The sequence below is a fragment of the Empidonax traillii genome, unplaced genomic scaffold, assembly GCF_003031625.1.
Source record: "Empidonax traillii isolate 1590-97213 ecotype Southwest subspecies unplaced genomic scaffold, ASM303162v1 scaffold38:size1800464, whole genome shotgun sequence".
NCBI classification, from domain to species: domain Eukaryota; kingdom Metazoa; phylum Chordata; class Aves; order Passeriformes; family Tyrannidae; genus Empidonax; species Empidonax traillii.
The window spans coordinates 1,753,870-1,774,323 of record NW_020955231.1 but is presented as its reverse complement, the minus strand read 5'-3'; the positions used below and the strand labels follow the sequence as shown (position 1 = coordinate 1,774,323).

Here is a 20,454-nt window from a genome sequence, read left to right as displayed (position 1 = left end):
TTGTCCCATGGCCAAAAATACTAGTGGAGACCAAGCTAGCATTTGAAGATAGTTCTGGAGAGGGCTGTTTCTCTTTGCTTTTGAAGATAGTTCTGGGGAAGGGTGTTTCTCTTTGCTTTTAGATAGAATATTTAAATGGATGTATGTGATTGAGAACAATCAGCTCCTAGTATATGGAAGCTAATCTTTGTGTGGAGCGTCAGAAGACACAAAGTTCTAGCACAGACTCGTTTGTGTGACCATGAGCAAGTTATTTCATAATTTTTTCTCAATTCTTAATTATCTGTTGCTTCCTTTCTTTTCCCTCATTCTTGAATTCTCTGGCTGGCTGGAATTCTTAGTTGTTCAGGACTATCTTTTCTTGTAGGTGCATATGGCTCCTACCATGCAACTCCTTTTTCTGTTGCTGCTGCAGTAATTCACATAATGTGTGCTTGGGTGGGCTAGGGGAGGGGAAATAAGTTATAGGTTTGTGTGTGTTTTGTGCTGTAGAAGCAAATGCATTTCTGAATATCTGCCCGTGATTTTTTCTCATGCTTTCATGTGTGAGAGGGACAGATAAATGGGAAACTAAGAATGAAAGTGGGAAGGTAAAAGCAGGCACTTACCTGTGCAGGTGAGCACGTACACAACATTTATATCCGTAAACCGCCTGTCTGTGAGGCACCACATGCGTGCGCGGGTGTATGTTCTGTTGTACAGCAGCATCCAGGTGTAAGCCTGATTATCTTCCCACACATCTTTTAGCGTGTGTGTAATAAGCTGTACATACAGCTGACGTAGGTGTGTCTGGACTTTTACCCCTTTAAGCACATACGGAGTCCTCAGTCCTCCCCATGAAAAAAATCTACTCAAAACCTGACTTTATCTCTGTCTTTAGTTTATTTTGGTTGAAATCAGAGCTCTGAAGAGGAAAAATGTAGCAGGGAGCATATATTTTCCTGCCCACTGCATGTCTGGACAGCATAGCTGAATGTATAGGCTTTGTATGCCTGGAGCTGGTGGGTGAGCTATTCAGGCCAGGACAGAAAGCCTGCCTGTGTCTTAGTCAGTACATCATTCCTGGCTCGCTTTTTCCACAAAGAGTCACCTAAGTCTTTAAAGAACAGAGGCAGCTTGTTGGAGTGGAGGAAAGAAATTCTGTAGCTCTGCTAGCCCATTTTTTTTGTATCTCTTGAATCTTTCTGAGATTAAGGATGTGGTTTCAGGCACGCTGGAGTTTTTTTCTGCTTTGAAACCAAACAAAAAGGCCTAGCTACAGATAAGGGTATGACAAGGAAAGTTAACCCTTAGGTTTCTAGCAAGCTTTTGGGTTCATTTCCAGCCTAATTCTGTCTGGAGTGTGACTGGATGGCACTGGCTCCTCTTCTGAATGAATGAAGAAAAAGGCTTTAATGTCTTCCAGCGGGATCATCAAATGGAGTGAAGCGCTGCCAAGTTCAGTCTGAGCTGCAGACCCCGGTGATTAAAAACAGGCCTGTGCCTCGAGGAACCGGCGGATGAGGCTCTGTGTGACTGGCTCCACATTAGCTTTTCCTTGCAAGGCAGTGCAGTCCCTGTCCAACCCAGAGATGCTCTCATAACCTGGTAGCTTCAGAGACAGTTTAGTGCATAGTTTGACAAGCCCTTCTGAGACCTGACTGAGGTGAGATGAACACTACAGGGCTAGCAGAACACCCCTTCCTCAGTTTGCCCTGTTTAGCCCTGGGAGACTGAAGTAGATGCATCTGCTATGTCTGTTACCAGTGTGGCTGGGAGAGCCCTGGTGGTAATTCTCCTGAGGGCAGGCTTCATCAAGGTCCCCCAGCAGATGCCCACATGAAAGATTTCTGCAAGCCTGGAACTGTCAGCATCTCCAGCTTGCCTTTGACAGTCCCTTTCCAGCCCACTCCAAAGATAGCTCTTAGCTTTCTCTTTTTATGAACCTTGGCACCACTTTCCTTTTCTAAGATATGGACAAGTTCTGCAGCCTCTGCACTGATGAACAATTTCTCCATGGCCAGCTTTCCAGTCCCACTCCAACTGCAGCTCTGTGCCTTTTCTCTCTGAACACCAACCACAATGCTCTTACTGCCAAAAGACTCGGCCTGAGAGCAGTCTTTCTTTTGAACAGTATCTGTGGTGACCCTTGTCTATGGCTCAGCTAAAAACAGTAGGATAAAGAAAAAACAGAGATGCAATATAACTGGAAAAATGTAACAGAGGGAAAGTTGCAGTTAGCAACAGACTTAGCTTGGGTGAAATATTTTTTCTTGTGCTTCCCCAAAATAATTAGGATTCAGGTTCAAGGTAAAGAGAAAGGCATAGATGTGCAGTAGGGATTGGGCTGGAGTGGGGCTGCCAAACCAAGGTGGGAGGCACCTAAGAGAGCTGGACTGGGAGAAGTCTTTAAGCCTGGCAATGGCTTCAGGATTGTCTTCTCTACAAAAAATGACCTGTGTGGATTGCGTGAACTCACGTGCTCAGCCCTTCAGCGCACACTGTCACACAAAAAGAAACCCACACCTGTGCCAATTTGTTTCACTCATCATGCGATAGGTAGGTCAGCTTCATTCTCGGTCATGTCAGTTTTGGTCTCATGCCTCGTTTTTTTTGTTACCTATTTGAAATGGTCTGGAGGGAGGTGGAGCAGTATTGAAGTGTGAGAATATTTCAGTGCCTTTGATTCCTCCAAAGGTCTTTGTTTTCATCCAGGAGAAAAAGGTGTTCCTGACCTCCATGTGTGAGAAGGAGGAAAGACTGTATCCCCAACATCTGGCTGTGCAGCAGACAGTAATGGTGATGCTGTGCTTAGGAAGGGTCCATCTGCTGCTCTGTCTGAGTCTCAAAGCAGGTCACCCTTCTACCTCTGTTATTTTAGCATCACATTCATTAATCTCTGTGTCAGTGATCTCTGACTGTAGTCCACTTGTTATCCAGAAGTCACTCACAGGTTGATTTTTTCTGCAGAAAGTGACCGCTGTTGTGATCCAAGTTGACTGTGAAGGCAAGGACTGATGTTGCCTGAAATGTATTCGAGCTTGTGGCTGACCATGGACCAGCCAAGGCTTGGGAAAAGTAGACAGAGCCTCAGTGGAGATTATACATGCAGTTGTTCTATGTGTGCTTACTTATGTGTGTGTCTGACACTGCCTTTGTCCTTGATCTGAGTTAAGTCTAGAACACGAGAACATGAGCTTTTAGAAAAACATTATATATATTTTATGCCTGGGGAATGCAGAGCATTTACTTGTTTCCCAGACTCTTCTCTAAACAGACCCATTAGGAAACAGGGCTGTGATTCAACAAGTAGAGATCTGAGAAAACAGGGCTGCTATTGCTATCTGAGAAAAGAGGGCTGCTATCTGCCACAGCCTGACTTCCCTGAACCTATAAGTCTTGCATCTAGAAAAGTGAACAACATGTATCATGTTAAGGAAATAGATATAACCCGTCATGACAGCAAGGATTACATGATGAGATTACCAAGCAACCTGTGCAAAAGCAGGAAGAGGTTCCCTGTCCTAAAACATGACTTCAGAGACACCCAAGTCAGTGAAAATTCAAACAGATAAGAAATGAAAACTAGTAAAACCTTTACTCTGCAGTAAATCCAGTACATACAGGGATAAAGATAAGTCACTCCCATGCTCCAGGGCATGCCCTCCTGCCAGGATGAGGGAATTTCCTTTGAGACTTTTCATGGCCCTCCGGCTTTGATACTGTAATGCAGTTGTGTAGGCTGTGGTGTAAGGAAGGTTTCTGTCTTCTAATGTATAACAAACAGGCAGGGGAAGGAAATTGGACTTCAGGATCCTTCTCACAGCTTTTATTCAGGGAATTGAAACTGATAACAAAAAGTTTGTTTCATTGAGGATTCAGTGAGGTTGGACTGAAAATAGAAAGCAGATATGGTTTGACATGGTATCTCCTATGAAGAACAGTGAACAGTCACTAGGAAGCTTCCTGCCAGGAGTTATCAGCCTCCCATGAACATAATACTAAAGTAAAAATGGAACACGTGGTCACTAGTAGGAAGGTAAGTAGAGCCTTAAGAAATGACCAAATTCCCTGGCCTGGTATAAGCACATAAGTACAACCATTAAACACTCCTTCAGGCTATTGGTAGTGAAACAGTGTAGCTCCAATATTGCATGCTGCTTTTTTTTAGAGCTGCAGGTTTAACTGCTGAATGAATGATCTAAAGATCCTTGATATCTGTAGAAAGCTTCCTGTTGCTTTGAGAAATCTTTAAATAAAATTTCCTATCTGCTATGGTCTGTTGTCATCTGAAATTCAGGAAATTCTGGGATTCCCTCACTTACTGGATTTTTATTACCAAAACGTGATTAACCTGGATGCTGTCCTCCTTGACTCCGCCACACACTGCAGGGTGTTACAATTAGAGTTTCAGAACCCAACTCAGCAACTGTCCTTTTTCATGGAGCAGTTTCCTAGTGGCAGCAATTGAGCTATGACCTCTGGCTCTTACTGCCTGAGCCCCTTGTTGTCGAAAGGTCTGGTGCCAGTGGTAGCATTCAGCAGCTGGTATTGGCCAGGAACTTCATGTTCCCTAAAGAAAGAGACAGTCCTTTGTACTTGATGATATGTGTAGATCTGACTTATAAATTAACCTAGGCCGGTCTGCTTTTAGGGTATCTGGTGCTTTTGATATTTTCAAAGTGCAAGAAGTACAGCACACACATTTTAGTAGAAAGGACAATGGATTTTGCATGCGTTTTACTGGGGTTTTTTTGTCTGGGGTTTGTTTGTTGTTTTTTTTTTCATTCAGCAAGTTGAATTAAAGGGAAAGAAATAGAAAGGGTCTCCCAGGATGGTGGGGGATTCTCACAGCAGCCAGTTCTAATGTTGACATCTGTACTCTGCGGTGTTAGCAATCCCTTCCTAGTGGGATTGCTGCCTGTTGGGCTGGCTAGCTGCAAACTACTGGAGGGCAGTTGTGTGACAACCTAAGAGGTGGGTACATGCAGAAAGGAAATGTGTCCCATAAAATCAGTGTAGCCTTTGTTTTGCTCTTCTTGGGACAGAAGATGCAATGAAAGTATAATTACTTAATTCAAGCTCATCACACATGTGCATTACCACTTTCCTTGTGTGTAGGATATGAACTAGTTTAGGGCAGAGAATAGTTTGAAGCACTCTTAAGCAGAAGGAAAAGAAGTCATTCATCATATAATTCTTGTTTTTAAAAGTAATTTTATTCTTCAGAGTCTGTTAGAAACTGAGCCTTCACAGAGGTTCCCCCCTCCATGTGGAAGTTTTCCCCCTTGTATGCCCTGAGCAGTAGCTCAAGAGGAGTTTAAGCTGACACCCAGATGTCTTTCTTGCTCTCTGCTGTCAGGGATCTTTGGACAGCGGTTGGAGGACACCGTACAGTACGAGAGGAAGTATGGCCAGCGCTTGGCCCCACTGCTGGTGGAACAGTGTGTGGATTTTATTCGGGAGCGAGGTCTTACAGAGGAGGGGCTCTTTCGGATGCCTGGACAAGCCAACCTTGTCAAAGATCTACAAGATTCTTTTGATTGTGGAGAGAAACCCCTTTTTGACAGGTGAGTTGACATGACCAAATTCAGGCTAGTGTGTCTCTGATGTGTAAAATCTGCCAGGAATGTCCTTGCAGTGGCTATTCTGGCTTACCTGTTCTTTCCACACCATCATTCTCTTTATTTAAAGTGCTGATGGAGCTTTCTCCTGCATGGTGTTGAGTGTGGAGGCCTTAGCTCAGTGCTTGAGCAAAGGGAAAAATGGACTCATTAATCTCTATGGAGCTACTCCAGTGTTTCAGCTTAAGCTTATGTTGAATGAAAAGCATTGCTAGATTTGGGTGCAGCATACTGGGCAGTTGGTGGGATCCCATCATAGAAAGGGATATGACAGGGTTGAACTTGATATTTCATTGCTTTCAGATGTTGCATTCTCCCTTGTCACAAACAGCAGATCTGCCTGGGGCAACAGCTCGACTCTTCCTTTGTCACCAGGTTTCAGAATAGTCACCACCATCTCACACATCATCCCTGTTATGCCAGAGGCTGTGATGCTTAGCTTAGTATCAATTCCCATGGGAAGAGCGTCAGCCCTGTCTCTGAGTGCTCCATTCAAGGGCAGCGAGGGAAGGGGCAGCTCTCAGCTCTACTGTCTCTATGTTGGCCCTGAGCCCAGGCAGTCAAATGATCAGAAAGGTGAATGCTCTTAGGGCTCTTCCAGTCAAATCCTGTCCATACCCTGTAACCAACATTTTCTCTACTCTGTCACATGTACGTTCTGCCCAGAGCGGAGGTCAGCATTGTGCTAACCTTAATTATGCTTTGTGAAATAGGGCTGGACCCTAACAGAGACCTTGAACTTCAGGGATATTTGGATCCAAGGCCATTTTGTAGATCTGGCCTGATCCCTATCACAGGTCCATAAGTGAGATCAGATCTGAGATCTTGTCTTGGAGACCTGGCATCATTTCTTGCTGGGACTCGCTAGCACCATTTTTCCAGGTGATGCAGGTGGCATCTGGTATATTACCAGCACATTAGCCTTAGGGGATCACTTTTCCCTTGGACCTGCAACCAGTCTCAACATTACCAATAACTTCCCTGCCTGCTACTCCAGGAAGAGCTAGAACTCTCCTGTGTGGGCAGAAACAGTATTTGGTCTCATCTTGGGAAGAATATCTTTGGAGTTTATTTGGAACATTCTTCTCATTCTTCCCTTCCCTCAGCTTCCCAGACCACCCATCCTCCTTTCTTTGATTCTTAACCACAGACAGTATTTGCTCCCTAAATGGATGTGTCAAACATTGAGAAATATTTTCATGAAAAAATAAGTTTGAAATCATTAAATTGTTTCACTTAATCTTTTCTTAAAAAAAAAAAAATCTTTGTATTTTTAACTGAGTATCTGGGTGTTCTAGTTCAGAATTAGAATTATCTTAATTGAATGCTTATACTATGGAATAGGAGTATCCATGGAAGGAGTTAATTAGGAATGACAGTTTCCATTTCATGTTTTACTTTACTGTGATCTATACTAAATTCATTGCTACAAAGATAAGCCAAGCCTCTGCCCAGCATTTTTAAAGCAGAATAGAATCATAGAATCCTTTGGGTTGGAAAGAACCCTAAAGATGATCTTGTTTCAAACCCCTGCCATGAACAGGGACACCTTTCACTAGACCAGGGTGCTCAGAGCCCATTCAACTTGGCTTTGAACACTTCCAGGGATAAGACATGCGCAGCTTCTCTGGGCAACCTATTTCAGTGCCTCACCGCCCTCAGGTGCAGAAAGCACCTTTATTTCCATAGGCATTTGCAGTGGCTCTAAATAGATCAGTGCCAAGTCTCCCTTTAACTAGAGATCTCCAGAAAGGAATGCCTACCTTTCAGGTAGTTGATGTGTGATGTGATAGCTGAAGGTTCAGTACAGAATTAAAGGAAGCAAGCCTGGGGTACCTGACTGGTGTGATAGTTGAGGGTCTCCCAGTTATTGCCTTTTGCTTTTTCCACCGTGTCCAATGCAACTTGCAGGCCCAGCTCTCTGGTCTTATATATATATATATATATATATATATATATATATATATATATATATATATAGTCTATCTTATGTATATGTGTAATCACAGACAGCAGCAAGGGAGAGGCAATTACATTCTGGTTAAGTGAAATGTTCCTCCTCCTAGCTAGCATCATTTTCTCTGTGTGTAACTACAACCATCCAGGTATGGCCTGAGAAACTTAGGCAACAGAAGTGTGAAATGCTTATGCTTCTTTCCAAATCATGTGTAGTGAAGGGATTATCCTTTCTTATTTCCTCATTGCAGTTAGCACTTGTAGGTGTCTTTTGTAATTACAGTGATCTTCTAGACACTTAAAACCTCCCTGCCCCATGGTGGATCAGATCTCTGTGATGACTGATAATTAAAATATTTATTTTTAAAAGGCCTACTTTTCCAATTCAGGTATTTAATGCACATGCATGTTCTTATGAAAGGCCAGGTGTTGCTGTTTTGGAAGCAACTACAGCAGTCTGCTCCTATTGCACTTTCATGCCACTGCAAGTTTGGCTGGATTTCACATGGCATCATGGATGAAAGAGTTACTGCAGCCAGCAGCCCTGAAGCTGTAGTCTGGGCTCTGCTGCTCAGTGATAGTCATATCCACCATCCATGCCTGAAAGTCTGCACTAAAGAAAAAAAAAGAATAACAAATAACGGTACTGATCTCATTTGTGTAACATTTATAATCAACTGAAGAAAACCACTGTGTGAAACTGTGGTATTCTCAAATATGGTGGAGCTGTTTAATATGAATAGCTTTAGCAGGATGAGTAGCAAGTGGTAGCTGCTGACAGCTTCCTGTTGTAATCTTTCCAGTATTGTTTTAGCCGTGTGTTCCTAAAATGCTTAAAAGCCTACCAAGTAGAAGAGATTCAGATTCTGGATAGAAGAGAGATTTGAAGTTCCCTTGCCCAGTGTTTATGATGTGTTTTTCTCTTCTCTAAAGGCTGCCAGAATAATGGTGGGTAGGGAGGAGCTGGTGACAAATCTGTTTAGACTTCTACAGTGAAAAGGAGGTCACCTGCAATGATTAACAAAGTTGCAAAACAGAAAACTTGAAATGAGGGAGAGGTATTGCCATACACCAGAAGTGGGATACCTGGAAAGGGAAGACAGGTGCATCTTCATCATGGTATCTAACACCTCAATCTCAACTTAAAGGAAAGAAAAGAGGAAAAAGAAGTTCTGGAATTGGGAAAGAAATATAAGCTGATAGCCTATCATAACAGATGCACGAGGAAAGGCCAAATACCCCAGTCTGGGGGAGGGGATGTGACCTGTAAGCCGGGCAGCCGTGCCAAATGGCAATAGAGTTTCCTCCATTTTTTTCCAAACGATTGACCAGGACACCTGGGAGCCTGACCCATCACATGTATGTGTGTGCTGGCTGGGGGGAGTATCAGGAAGGATCAGTGGGAGGCTCAGAAGTTACATTTCATGGAATCAGGAGCAGAGCTCTATTACCAATGCTGTGTGATCACTGGGCACTTGCCTGGACTGTATTTCTCGCATTCCTGATCCACATGGCTGAGGAACCACAGTGCCTTAAGCAGTATCATGGGCATATCCCTTCCACTGCTTGTGTTGCCTCAGGTGCATTTATATCTTGACAAAATGGGAGATTTCCCTTGTTTCCATGTAGACCCTCCTGTCTAGTACAAAAGTGTGGCAGAAGAGCTTCCTTCCATGTGCCTACTTTGTCCCTGTCCCTAAGAGGGACCTTGATGCACCCCAAGTGAAAGGCATCAAGCTTTGAAATAGTGTGGGTTTCTAAATTTCCTTCCCTCTTCTCTGTTGCAGCAACACAGATGTTCACACTGTGGCGTCCCTCCTGAAGCTTTACCTTCGAGAGCTGCCAGAGCCTGTCATCCCCTTTGCCAAATATGAAGACTTTCTTTCTTGTGGACAGCTACTCTCAAAAGATGAGGGAGAGGTCAGTGATCCTTCCAGTCTGCCTCCTTCTACATCAGAGGTTGTTCCCCAGACTCAGCATATAGTACAGGTTTTTTTCTCATCGTTCTTTAATCTTGATTTAAATCAATGAAGTCCCTGAGAACCTTCCTCTGAATTTTCCCAATGCTGTGAATTGGGCACTATTATCACAGGCTACTGCTCGAAGCAGGAGCTTTTTTGAAGTCAATCTTGTACCTGGTGCTTCTTTCTTCTAAGCCAAGCTGTTCTGTAGCATAATCAGCAAGAGAAGCAAGGTAGAAAGGAGGTCTGGGTTCCTTTCCCAGCCTTTTTGTTGACTCTAGTGGCCTGTATGAAGTCCCTCCCTTTTCCTGTGTTTTGCATTTTATATATCAGAACAACACATTCTGCTTCCCAAAGTTTTTGGTGCCTAAGACAGTGATCAGTGCAATGGCCTTTGTATTTCTTAGAGGAAAGACACTACAAAAGACCAGGCTATGCAGTTATCCAAAATGGGGGGGTGAATAGTGCTATGAATACTTTGTCAGAACCTTCTTATGATATTCTTCTCTTTGGTTTCAAGGCGAGGGAAGGGGCTGACAAAAATCCTCAGGTCTGTAGCAGTCATGGAAATGTTGATTCACTGCTTGAGAGGAGCAGGATAATTTACAATGTGATTGATTGATCTGTTTCATCCATATTTTTCTTCTTGTGTTGATACCTTAGTCCTTTGCTGACTGCAGAGGCACGTTGGATCTGTTCTGATGCGGTGGAACTGTGCCACCTTCCAAAACAGCAATTTAAAGAAGCTGTAAGAGCTGTTACTGGTGTCTTTACTTTGCTAAAGAGGCAAAGGCCCAAGGGCTTGTAAGTTGCAGTCCACAGTTCTGTTTTCTGTGTGTGGTCTCAAGAGCATGCTCATCTTTGTCTTTGGTGGGATTCTGTTCTTCACTGCAAGCCTGGAGTTCACCTTCAGTTCAAGTGGCAGAAGGTTCTGGGGAGATTGTCCTTCTTGATGCCCATACAAAGATGCTTGTTTCCATGCCTCAAATATAGTGTATGTGACAATATAAGATTTTATGGTTAAAAGGCAAGTTTACTCTATACATTCAAATGATGTAACCTCTAATCAGCTGCAAGAAAGCAAATTTCTGTGCATGGCACCAAATATTACCACAGGTGAATATGCATTTGCATCCCGGACACAGCCACATCAGTGTGTCAGTGCACTGGTGCTGTCTTTTAATAGGTAAAGGTATGTGTCTGCTAGCTCCAAAACTTGTTGATTTTCTGCCTTACCCTCAGTGAACTCGGGCATCTCTGCAGGGTGCTGTGTTACAGACCGCACAGCGGTTATTTCATAAGAAACAGCAGTACTTCTGAGGCAGTGGAGCTGGTTTCATTTTGGTCATAAGATGTGCAGACTGAGAAGTTTTGGATCCATTAAGCACTATTGCACAAGAGTAGAGACACTGCCAAATTGGGCAAACATAATTGTATATCACTGCTCAGCTTATTAACTACGTTGTTTGCCTGATTTTGCCTGCACAGGCTGCAGCAGATTGGGAAGCAACATCTGTGTTGCTTCTGTGGGAGCAAGGTCAGACTAAAATGACTTGTAGTGCAGAGTTCTATTTGGATGAGAAAGGTGATGGGGAGCACTAGATAGCCAAAATGAAAGCTTACAAAATACAGCACCAGTCCTAGCACAGAGATGTTTTGTTAAGCTGCTGTTGTAAACATAAGCAATTTTTTTTTCTGTCAAGAAAATCTGGAACCTTAACAAGGGCTGTTTACTTTTTCAGAAAGGAAGGTGGAGGTGCCCACACCAAGGGTGGAGATGCTGTACGTGCACAGCAGCATGTGGGGCAGAATGTAGCACAAAGTCATACCTAGCCTGTGGGGCCTGACTTGCTGCCTCCCACATGGAAAATCCCCCTGCCTAGAAACTGTGGTTTCATTGAAACCGTAATTTGTAACACATAATGATAAGCAGGGAATTTAGAAATCAAAACATTTTATTTTGTAGAAGTATTTTGAAACAAAATGTAATCTTATTGGTTTAGTTTGAAGTACTATTTTGTTTTCATTTTTTACTTGGAACTTGAAACATCAGATTCTTTAATTTTGCACACCTACTCTCCCCCCCTCACCCAATACAGCCAGAATTGCTCAAGGCAAATTAACCATTCGAATAAAACTTTTGGCACCTCATGCTGCTACATTGTGATTGTGGATAGAAATTACTATGATTTTTGCTTGGCCTAACTCCAGCACTGCGCTAAGCTTTCCATTTTTCATTCAAATTGCTTTTCATTTCTTCGTTCTGCATCCAACTCATCTCTGGTGTTCAAATGCGAACAGAAACGTAACAGAGACCTTAGTCTGTGCTGAGGTCTCCAGGTATCTCAGCAGGACTGCAGTATTAAAAAAGATTTTATTCTGATCCTGATTGATTTGGAGGAGGGATCAAAAATTAAAAACAATTTTAGAGAAAGAGAGATCTTCAAATTTTTAAAAACTCATTTGAGTCTGAGCTGACTTGGCATGGTAGTATTTAGCCTTCACTGCTACCTGTACTCTAGAGATGCACAGCAGTTCAGTGGATTGAACACATGGCTTTGAGGTTTTAAAGAGAGATCTGAATTTGGATGAGCATCTAAGTGTTGCTAGTTTTCCAGCCAAACTAGAAGCTCCAAATTGGTGCTGATCTGTTACACACATTGCAAAACCATTGGGTTTGGGATAATTCGTTGGAAAGCAGCATTTTCAAGGAGGTAAGAGTTATCACTGCAAAACCCCAGGATGAATAAAAGTGCAGTGCTTCTGTTGCTTGCTGGGCTGCAGCCATAATCAGTGCTATCTGTTAATTCAGCAGTTTCCAGCTTGTGTTTTCCTTTACACTTTCGCTGTGGTGTTACCAGGCTCGGCCTTCTGCCCTCTGCAGTTCAAGTGGTTGGTGGGTACAAATCTGTGGCACAGCTTATAAATTTGCTGCAGTAGGAGAGGAAGCTTTTTTTAACCTTGCAGGTGTTTCTACCTTGATGAATATGAAGATACTTTCTGTGTAATACCATGTTTGAGATTCCTCGTGACAGAGCACGGATGATAAATTTTTGGAACTTTTTCTTTTTTTCAGGTAGCATATTGTACCTTTAGGTCATATTCCCTGCTGCTCACAGCTGCCTGCAGTTTTCTGTTCTAAAGCCTCCTCTTGTATCCAGTGAAGCTGTGGTATTTTAATTCAGAGCACTTGAAATACAGTGCCAAATACCATCTTGATTTCCTTATTTGAAATAAATTGGGTTACAGAGCAAAATTCAAGAGGGAATTAGGTCTGGTAGCTCACCTATTTCTAGTTCAAACTTGTCACTTGAAAGTTGGTTGATCTGAAAAACTGACCTTAACCTTCACATCAGTAGCAACTGTTCCTGATTCAAAAATTTTCAGAAGTTAAAAAAGAGGATTGTGATTTTCAAAAGTACTTGGCCTTTTATTGGTGTCTCCATTGTTGTCAGTGTTAAAACATCATGGTGTTTAAGCTCAGGAATTAAAAAATAGGCCTACTGCTTTTAAGAACTGTGTTTTAGATTTTTACTAGAGAACTTTTTTTTTTTTTTTCCTGGGACGTACAGAATAAGGAAGTATCTATACATTTAGGACATTAAGGAGAAAGGCAGGAATAGAGACTGCTCTCTGGATCTTTCTGACTTATCTGGACCAGAGAAATCAGGAAGATCTTGCAAGAGTCTGGCCAACAGAATTCCCTCCCTGAAGTCCTTAATAAATGGAGGAGAGTTTGAAATGAATGTCCAGCTGCACTTTGGCTCAGAACCAGTTGCTTCTGGAATGTCTCCATCATTAGTTTGCAGCCCTCCATCATTCATTAGCAGCTATCACTCTTCATAAATGTGCTTCAGTATCTATTTTTCTACAAAAGGTATAGCTGTCCCCAAAATTAAGCAAATATCCAGGGCAACTGCAGTACTGACAGGGAGAAGCAAATGATACTTGGGATTGTAGCAGGACAATAGCCTTCTGAGTCAGAGGTTTTCATTATATGATTTAAGTAGCTTCAGGGTTTTAAGTCATTCATTCAGCTGATGTCTCATCTTACGTTTTAATGTGAAGACAGAAATTTTTTGAGGAAAGATGTCCCAGGTCAGAATAACTGCAAATGGAAGTATGTAATTAAAAAAGGGATAGTTGGAGTGTCATTTAGCTTTTTCAAGAAAAACTCTCCTCTGCTCAGTTTGAGCATTATTGTGATGTATTTATACTACACTCAATGCCTCAAAGTTTCAAATAGGCCACGTCCTGCAAAGGCACATCTGCTGGTACATTGCCACTGATGCCAGTGGGCAGGCTTTGAAGGCTGACAGGCCTCACTAATTGAAGGCTTCGACATCAACCATTAAAGTTGACTGGAGTATTTCCACTGAGAACCGAGTCAAGTTCCAGATGGTTGTTTTGGTAAGGCACAATGCAATACATGACACCTCCTTTAAAACAAAGCGTCCTTGTGTTTTCATCTGTTGTGCAGCATTTGGCTATGGAAAGAGGACTTTACAGTACTGAAGGAAAGTCACGTCTGCTTTGCAGCATTTACATTAATATCTCTCTTTCTTGTTTTTCCTGTCCCTCAGGGTACCCAGGAACTGGTTAAACAGGTGAAGAATTTGCCCCAAGCCAACTACAATCTCCTCAAATACATATGCAAGTAAGTGAAATTAATTAATACTTGGAAAAGTCTCTGAGTTTTGTGAGGCTGTCTTACATGCAAATAATATACTCTGAATGTATGAATATTCAGACATCACTAACGTGTAAGCTACTCCTGTAAAACATTCAGAGGTGAATGAACGGCCTGCCTGAAGGAAGCTCTTGGTTTATCCAAGAGCATCAGCTAAGCAAATTGCTGTCACCCACAGCTTTGGCAGCAGACATGAATGATACCAATATATTATATTGCTTATTTCAGAAGCACTTACAGACCACTAAAGAAAGACATTATTTCTTTGTACTGCACACTTGGGAGATTTATGACACAAACTGAGTAGCAGATGCAGTCAGAATAGCCAGTCTGGCATCTGCTCCGATTTGGAAGTGGGGTTAGGAGTGGCTTCCTCTTGGTTTCCAGAGACTCCACAGCCTTGTCTCCCCTCATCTCTGTGCTGATTCTCCCAGTTTTTGGGCTGCCTCTTTATCTGGAAGTTGGAATGAGATGATCTTTAAAGGTCCCTCCCAACCCAAACCATTCTATGATTCTGTGATGTGTATTTTGTTAGATTCAAGGCCAGCCACAAAGCTCTTTTCACAGGCTGCTAGTTCTAGGACAAGGAGCTGAGTGAAATGCCTTTTTAATTCTATCTGTAAGTGAAAACTACCCGAAGTCAATCTGTGTAATTGGAGAATTCCTATAAAAATGTGAAAAGCTGTCCTTTCAGACCCAGTAGAAGGCTGGATCCCTGCTAGATGGGTGCTACTGACAGAAACCATACTGTCTTCTGGAGTTCATACACTAAAAGGTATCTGGGGTAATTACTGAGTATTTAGGCTGCATTAGTCCCTAGCATCATTTCAGGTGTCAGGGTTGTGTGAAAGTAAGACTAAACTGTCCCTGCCCCAGAATGCCTACAGTCTGAGAAGTGACTTACTTATTATTCCCCTTCTCCTTTGATTTACCTTGGGGGCTTTTCAAGGTTCCTCGATGAAGTTCAGGCTCACTCTAGCATTAACAAGATGAGTGTCCAGAACCTGGCTACAGTATTTGGACCAAACATATTACGTCCTAAAATGGAAGATCCGGTGACCATGATGGAAGGTAGGTACTGCTCTTGTGAGAAACCATAACAGCTGTGCTTTGGGGCTGTAGGTCATACATTTGTTGGTAGCTGATCAGTAGCTTCACAATCAGAACAAGTCAGGCCATCCATCAGTGCCTGTGAAGGGGGTGTATTTGTTGGCCTCTCTTACCCCATTCACTCGTGGTCTGGGAGTCTCTCCATTATGTGGAGATGCCTCTGCCACCTGGAAACTCTTTCTGAACCTACTGCTAAAATGAAAGCTCACGTTTTTCAAAAGGACCACGCTTAAGTACCAAACTGCTATCATTTAGCAGTGATGCATTTCAGTGGTTATACAGCAACCTGTAGAGAGCATCCAGGCCACAGTGAGAGGACTGTAATTTTCATTGTGCCACAGTGGCTATAACTAGGTGTCTTAGAAGTGTAGTTTTCTAAATCGACTGTATATGGTTCAGAAATTCACAGAATCCAAGAAATGACTTGAAAATCACTGTTGATTTCTGATGTAAAAATATGAAACTTAAAAATCATCTGCCTCCATATGGGTCAAGCAGGCTGACACTAGGGCTGAGAAGCAGCTCCTCTCCCAGGTGGCACTGGAACACAACTACTGTAGTGCAAGCTTTAGTAGGGTCTTTGCATTGAGTTCTGTGGGATCTTGGCAAGCCTGCACAGATGTGCAGCAGTAGGCACAGATGGAGATGCTGTGCCCAGGATGTTTGAACTTGGCTCTGGTGATGCTCCTGAGCTGTACAGCTGACGTGGTGTTCTGTGAGACAAAAATCCTTCACAGAACACCAGTATTGACATGCCATAGCAGCAGCAGTGACTTTAGCTCTGCACAGGTGATGTGCAGATGTTGCCCACAATGGCAACTCACTGTAAGGACAACTTCAGAGTATGATCTGACATATTCTAGTTGTTCAGGGATTCAAAGCCCACCACAGAGATGTGGGTCATGTTATTAAGGGTAGATTTGAGACCTTCTCCTCAAAGTGTGAAAGGTACGAAAGTGCGGAAGGGGAGGAGAAGGGAGTGTGGGAGCAGATGCAGATTATTCAATGTTAGAGAGGTGGGGACAGCTGAAATCATCTCGTGTGTGATGCTGTGACTTCCCCTAGTGGCCACTTGGCCAGCGCTGGTACAGCTCTCACAGCTTGGGCCCACAGCGTGCTCTTTGTTCAGCTGGCACAGGTGACAAGTCGGGGTTCAGTTCACCTCAGGCATTTCATTATGCAGATTATCTGATGGCAGAGGTGCTTGTACTGTGTGTAGGTGCACAGGTGCCACACATGCTGTGGTCTCCTGCTCTCTCCTAATTATCATATAAAAACACTACAGTGATCTGACCTGGAATTCTGTATTGCCGTAGATCTGACCTGTATAAAAATTGGGATATGTAGACTGGATTTTTTGACTTAATCATTATACTAACACTATACACTAATAACAACAGCAATAGCAATGTTTTATTTAATTTTTAGTCAAGGATAGAAGGTTGATTAGATAGAAATGAAAGAAAAGTGGAAAGACTCAATAAATTTTTTTTTAGCTTAGGGTAATTTCAATCTGCTAAATAAACTGATAAAGTAAAATACTGCACCCAGATCTTAACAAAAGCACTCTAGTTGTATCTCTCTTCAAATTTAAACCATGAATTTCAAATAGAAATAACTTAAGTTTGACAGCTAAATTGTTAGGAATGCCCTTATCTCCAAGACATTTATTTCTCTTCCTGCATTCACAGACGTAAAATAGAAGTGGTAGGTAAGTTCAGAACCTCTTGCTGTCAGGAGAAAATGTCGTGATTAAAATCAGGCACTTGTCTTGAACCCCTATGTTGGTCTTATTCTCTATTTTAGGTAATACTTAAAGATAGAATGGCATACTCACTCTTTTAAAGGTTTTTCTCTTTTGTAGGAAGTGCTTTGTATTACGTTTGGTAAGTGTGGTGTTCTCTATTAGTTCATTACAGTCAACTCCACTACTGGAAAACAATGACAGCTCATTTCTGGGGATTTAAATAATTGCAAGTACTTTCTGCATTTGCTGTACACCTTCTGCAAGTGCGAGTATCATGCAGATGTCATACTTTCTGCAAGTTTCTCTATACACTGAGTGGAGCAGAAGGCCTGAGCTGAAATTTTTGGTTCTTCAATAAGCAGTAGCTCTGGGCCTGTTCAGTCTATAAAACTGAGTGCAACCTGGTTGTGGAAACCTGCTGTTTTTGGAAGCTGGACAGAGAGGTGCTTCCTCCTAGCAAATAGGTTAGTGTGTTCAGGATCTGGCATGCATCCCTGCACAGGGCTGCGCTATCCTGCGTGGATGCAAACACTGAGATTGATGCTGGCTCTGAAGCCCGTGCCTGGTGTGGTACAGACTTGCCCTGTTTTCCAAGTGTCCTCCACCTCTGTCATCCTCCAAGGTCAGTTAAGCTTCCAGCCTCCTTAAGCAGGTCAGTTTATTAATCATTGCTAATGATCATTTGTACTCTGCTAGTCAGCTACATTCATGGGCTGAACTGGGACCTGCATCCTTCACAGTCCCCCTTCCCAGCAAAAGCAATTGTTCCTGTTTCTTTGAAGTCCTGTATAGGAAGGCCCAGAGTAGCTCCTTGTGCAGACGCATTGAAATGCAGGGCAGCCACGGGTCTCAAAGGAGCTCACGGGACATGCCACAGGCTGGGGTGACTCTGGGAGGACTTTTCACCTCTCCTCAACTGCTTGCCTTTGTTTTCCACCCACAGGCACCTCACTAGTTCAACACCTGATGACAGTGCTGATAAGTGAACAGGGGCGAATCTTTGCTGTTCCTCAGGGAGATGTGCCAGGGAGCCAGCTGGAAATCAGGCCCGTGCGGCAGCGCAGTACTGTGGAGTGGATCTCCGAGGAGGACGGGGAGGACAGCAGGTCAGAGAACAGTGCTCCCAGCCCTGCTGATTTGCCTTCTAGCAACGCTGTGGCACTAGAGGCCAACCCAGGACCTGCAGTGAAAAATACTCCTCCAGAGCACAGTGGCAAATTAACTCAGCCTGCCACCAGCCCCAGTAAAAGAGTGCAGACGCTGCCTCCGTGGAAATACTCCTTCCGCCAGCAGGGAGCACGGTCTGTGAGTCCAAAGCTGGGCAGCTCATCCTTAGATATCCCCAACCTCTCCTCCAGTGGGAACTGGTTGATGAACGGACTGTACTCTCTCCGAGGCCACCGCCGGACAGCATCTGGGGAGCGAGTTAAAGATTCGTGTTCCTCCCAGCGACTCTCCACTTACGACAATGTCCCCTCATCCAGCCTGTCCCTCAGCACACACAGCATGGCCAGCACTTCATGGTCAACATCTTCGTGTGAGATCTCCGTGATGGACTCAGTCAGCAGCTGCCCAGCCTGCCGGGCCAGTGACTCTTCTGCTTTAAGCTCTCTCAAAACTGAGTGGATAACTCAGGGCTCACTGTCTCAGAGTGAGGGCAAGACTGCGGACCTGGAAAACAGCATGGACAGGTTTGATGCATGCAGCAGCAGCAGTGAACAGAGTGACCCAGCTGCAGCTTCCCGAGACTCTGTCCAATGCTCCAGGGCCTTACAGAGCTTGGTGGTGGAGCTAAAGACAGAACTGAGCAAACAGAGGACTGAGTATGAGACTAGTATCAAAAGGTAATGTCATCTGCAGGGGGGACAAGGAAGTTGTCTGCCAACATTAACCCTGTCTGAACATGAGCTCTGAAGGGTATCAGGATTTCAGACCAGAAGTTTGGGTTTAGGTGACAGCAGATTTGGTCCTGCTCTTTCCTCACTGTTCTCTGAATCCAGCTTTTCGTTCTCTAAGAGGTCATTAAAAAAAAAAAAAAAACCGATTTCCATCATGCGGGGAAATGCAGTATTTCACATTCTGTGTTTTCAGTAGAAATGAGAACTGCCCAGGTAATGCCAAAGTCTGCTCTGAGTGTCCTCAGAGAAACAGCAAATCTTGGAGGGAGGAACTGGGACCCAGCGTGGTCAGGCCTTAACAAGAAATGCTGTTGGTCTGTGCAGGTGCTGGTATTTGTACCAAGTCAGTCTGAAACTGAGAGCTTCTTGTTGCTTTTCCCAACAGAAACATTCTTTAGGAAACTGCACTTGACTATTCTGCAGTGGATTTTTCGTGGTTTTATGAGTGTATGTGCTTAATAGAATTACTTTCAGGCAACCACTCAGGGAAATATTCACTTGAAGCTAAATCCTTTAAGCAACAATATATGTTTTAATATACAACCATATGCAAAACTGCAAGCCATGTTATAATACAGAAGAATCGTCATTGGCCTGAGCCCTACACCAGCACTTTGCACTGAAGAAGGGCTGTAGTCCCATTTCTTACTAATAGTTGAGTTCTGAGGTTTGTTTGGGTTTGTTTGTTTGTTTGTTTTTTGTGTTCAGGTGTTAATGTTATACCCCTTCAATTACTAAAACCCTGATAGCATTTCCAACCTCAGGTTATGGTCAGTCTCCCAAACCTGGTACCAGAAGCACATATGACTGTTGGGATAGTATAGCACAGCTTTAGGCTGCATTAGTTGCCGCTTTTTTTCTTGTTTAAGTAATTTCTTAGAAGCGTATCTGAAGTTTGATGTCTTCCTGCTGTTAAGGCAGGAATTCTGTTTGCTACCTTCCTGCTTTATTTTATGATTTCCTATGGTCATGACCTGCCAGCCTCTGCAGCATTTCTGCCTCATGCATTGTCCTGCCTTGGTGTGTGAAGCTGGAAAGAAAAACAGGCTGTGTAGTAGTTTCAGTTCCATCAGAGAGTGGGAGAAAATACTACCCCTACCTTGTTGTGTTCCAGCTACAGGAGCTGATGAGAACACCACTGGTTGCTAGGAAAAGGTCTCTGAAGGAGGGTGGTAGTTCATGGCTTATCTGGATTTTTTAGATGCCCAACTGATGCACAATGGGGAGAGATGAGGGTATCTATCTGCCTTGCATTTAATTCTGCAGAGCTGCTCTGGTAAGCCTTGATGCAGGCATAGAAAGTAATAAACAGAAACACCAGGCTGCACATTCTTACCTGCTGCCTGGGGGAAGAGATGGCTTTCCACCTCTTATCAGTAAAACTGCTCCAACAGGGCCTTAAGCTGTGAACAGCAGGGGCATCCAGGAAGACCTGTTCTTCATTCCAGCTGTTGAGCAGTTCCAGCTGCTCAGCTCTAACACCTGCCTT

The 20,454-nt window shown here is 43.4% G+C and overlaps 2 protein-coding genes across 4 annotated transcripts in view; one reads left to right on the top strand and one right to left on the bottom strand.

The window, feature by feature from the left end:
• LOC114054717 (rho GTPase-activating protein 22-like) overlaps positions 1–20,454 on the top strand; it is a 39,740-nt gene that overhangs the window by 13,921 nt on the left and 5,365 nt on the right. For all 3 annotated transcript variants that reach the window (XM_027878134.1, XM_027878132.1, XM_027878133.1), the window contains exons 2-6: positions 5,342–5,549; positions 9,347–9,479; positions 14,104–14,177; positions 15,160–15,281; positions 18,011–18,911. In XM_027878134.1, the coding sequence (XP_027733935.1) occupies positions 5,342–5,549; positions 9,347–9,479; positions 14,104–14,177; positions 15,160–15,281; positions 18,011–18,911 (1,438 nt within the window). The remainder of the gene's footprint in view (positions 1–5,341; positions 5,550–9,346; positions 9,480–14,103; positions 14,178–15,159; positions 15,282–18,010; positions 18,912–20,454) is intronic.
• Positions 18,317–20,454, bottom strand: part of MAPK8 (mitogen-activated protein kinase 8) — a 58,067-nt gene continuing 55,929 nt past the window's right edge. The window contains exon 12 of the mRNA XM_027878139.1: positions 18,317–18,327. The gene's annotated coding sequence lies outside the window, so the exon portion shown is untranslated. The remainder of the gene's footprint in view (positions 18,328–20,454) is intronic.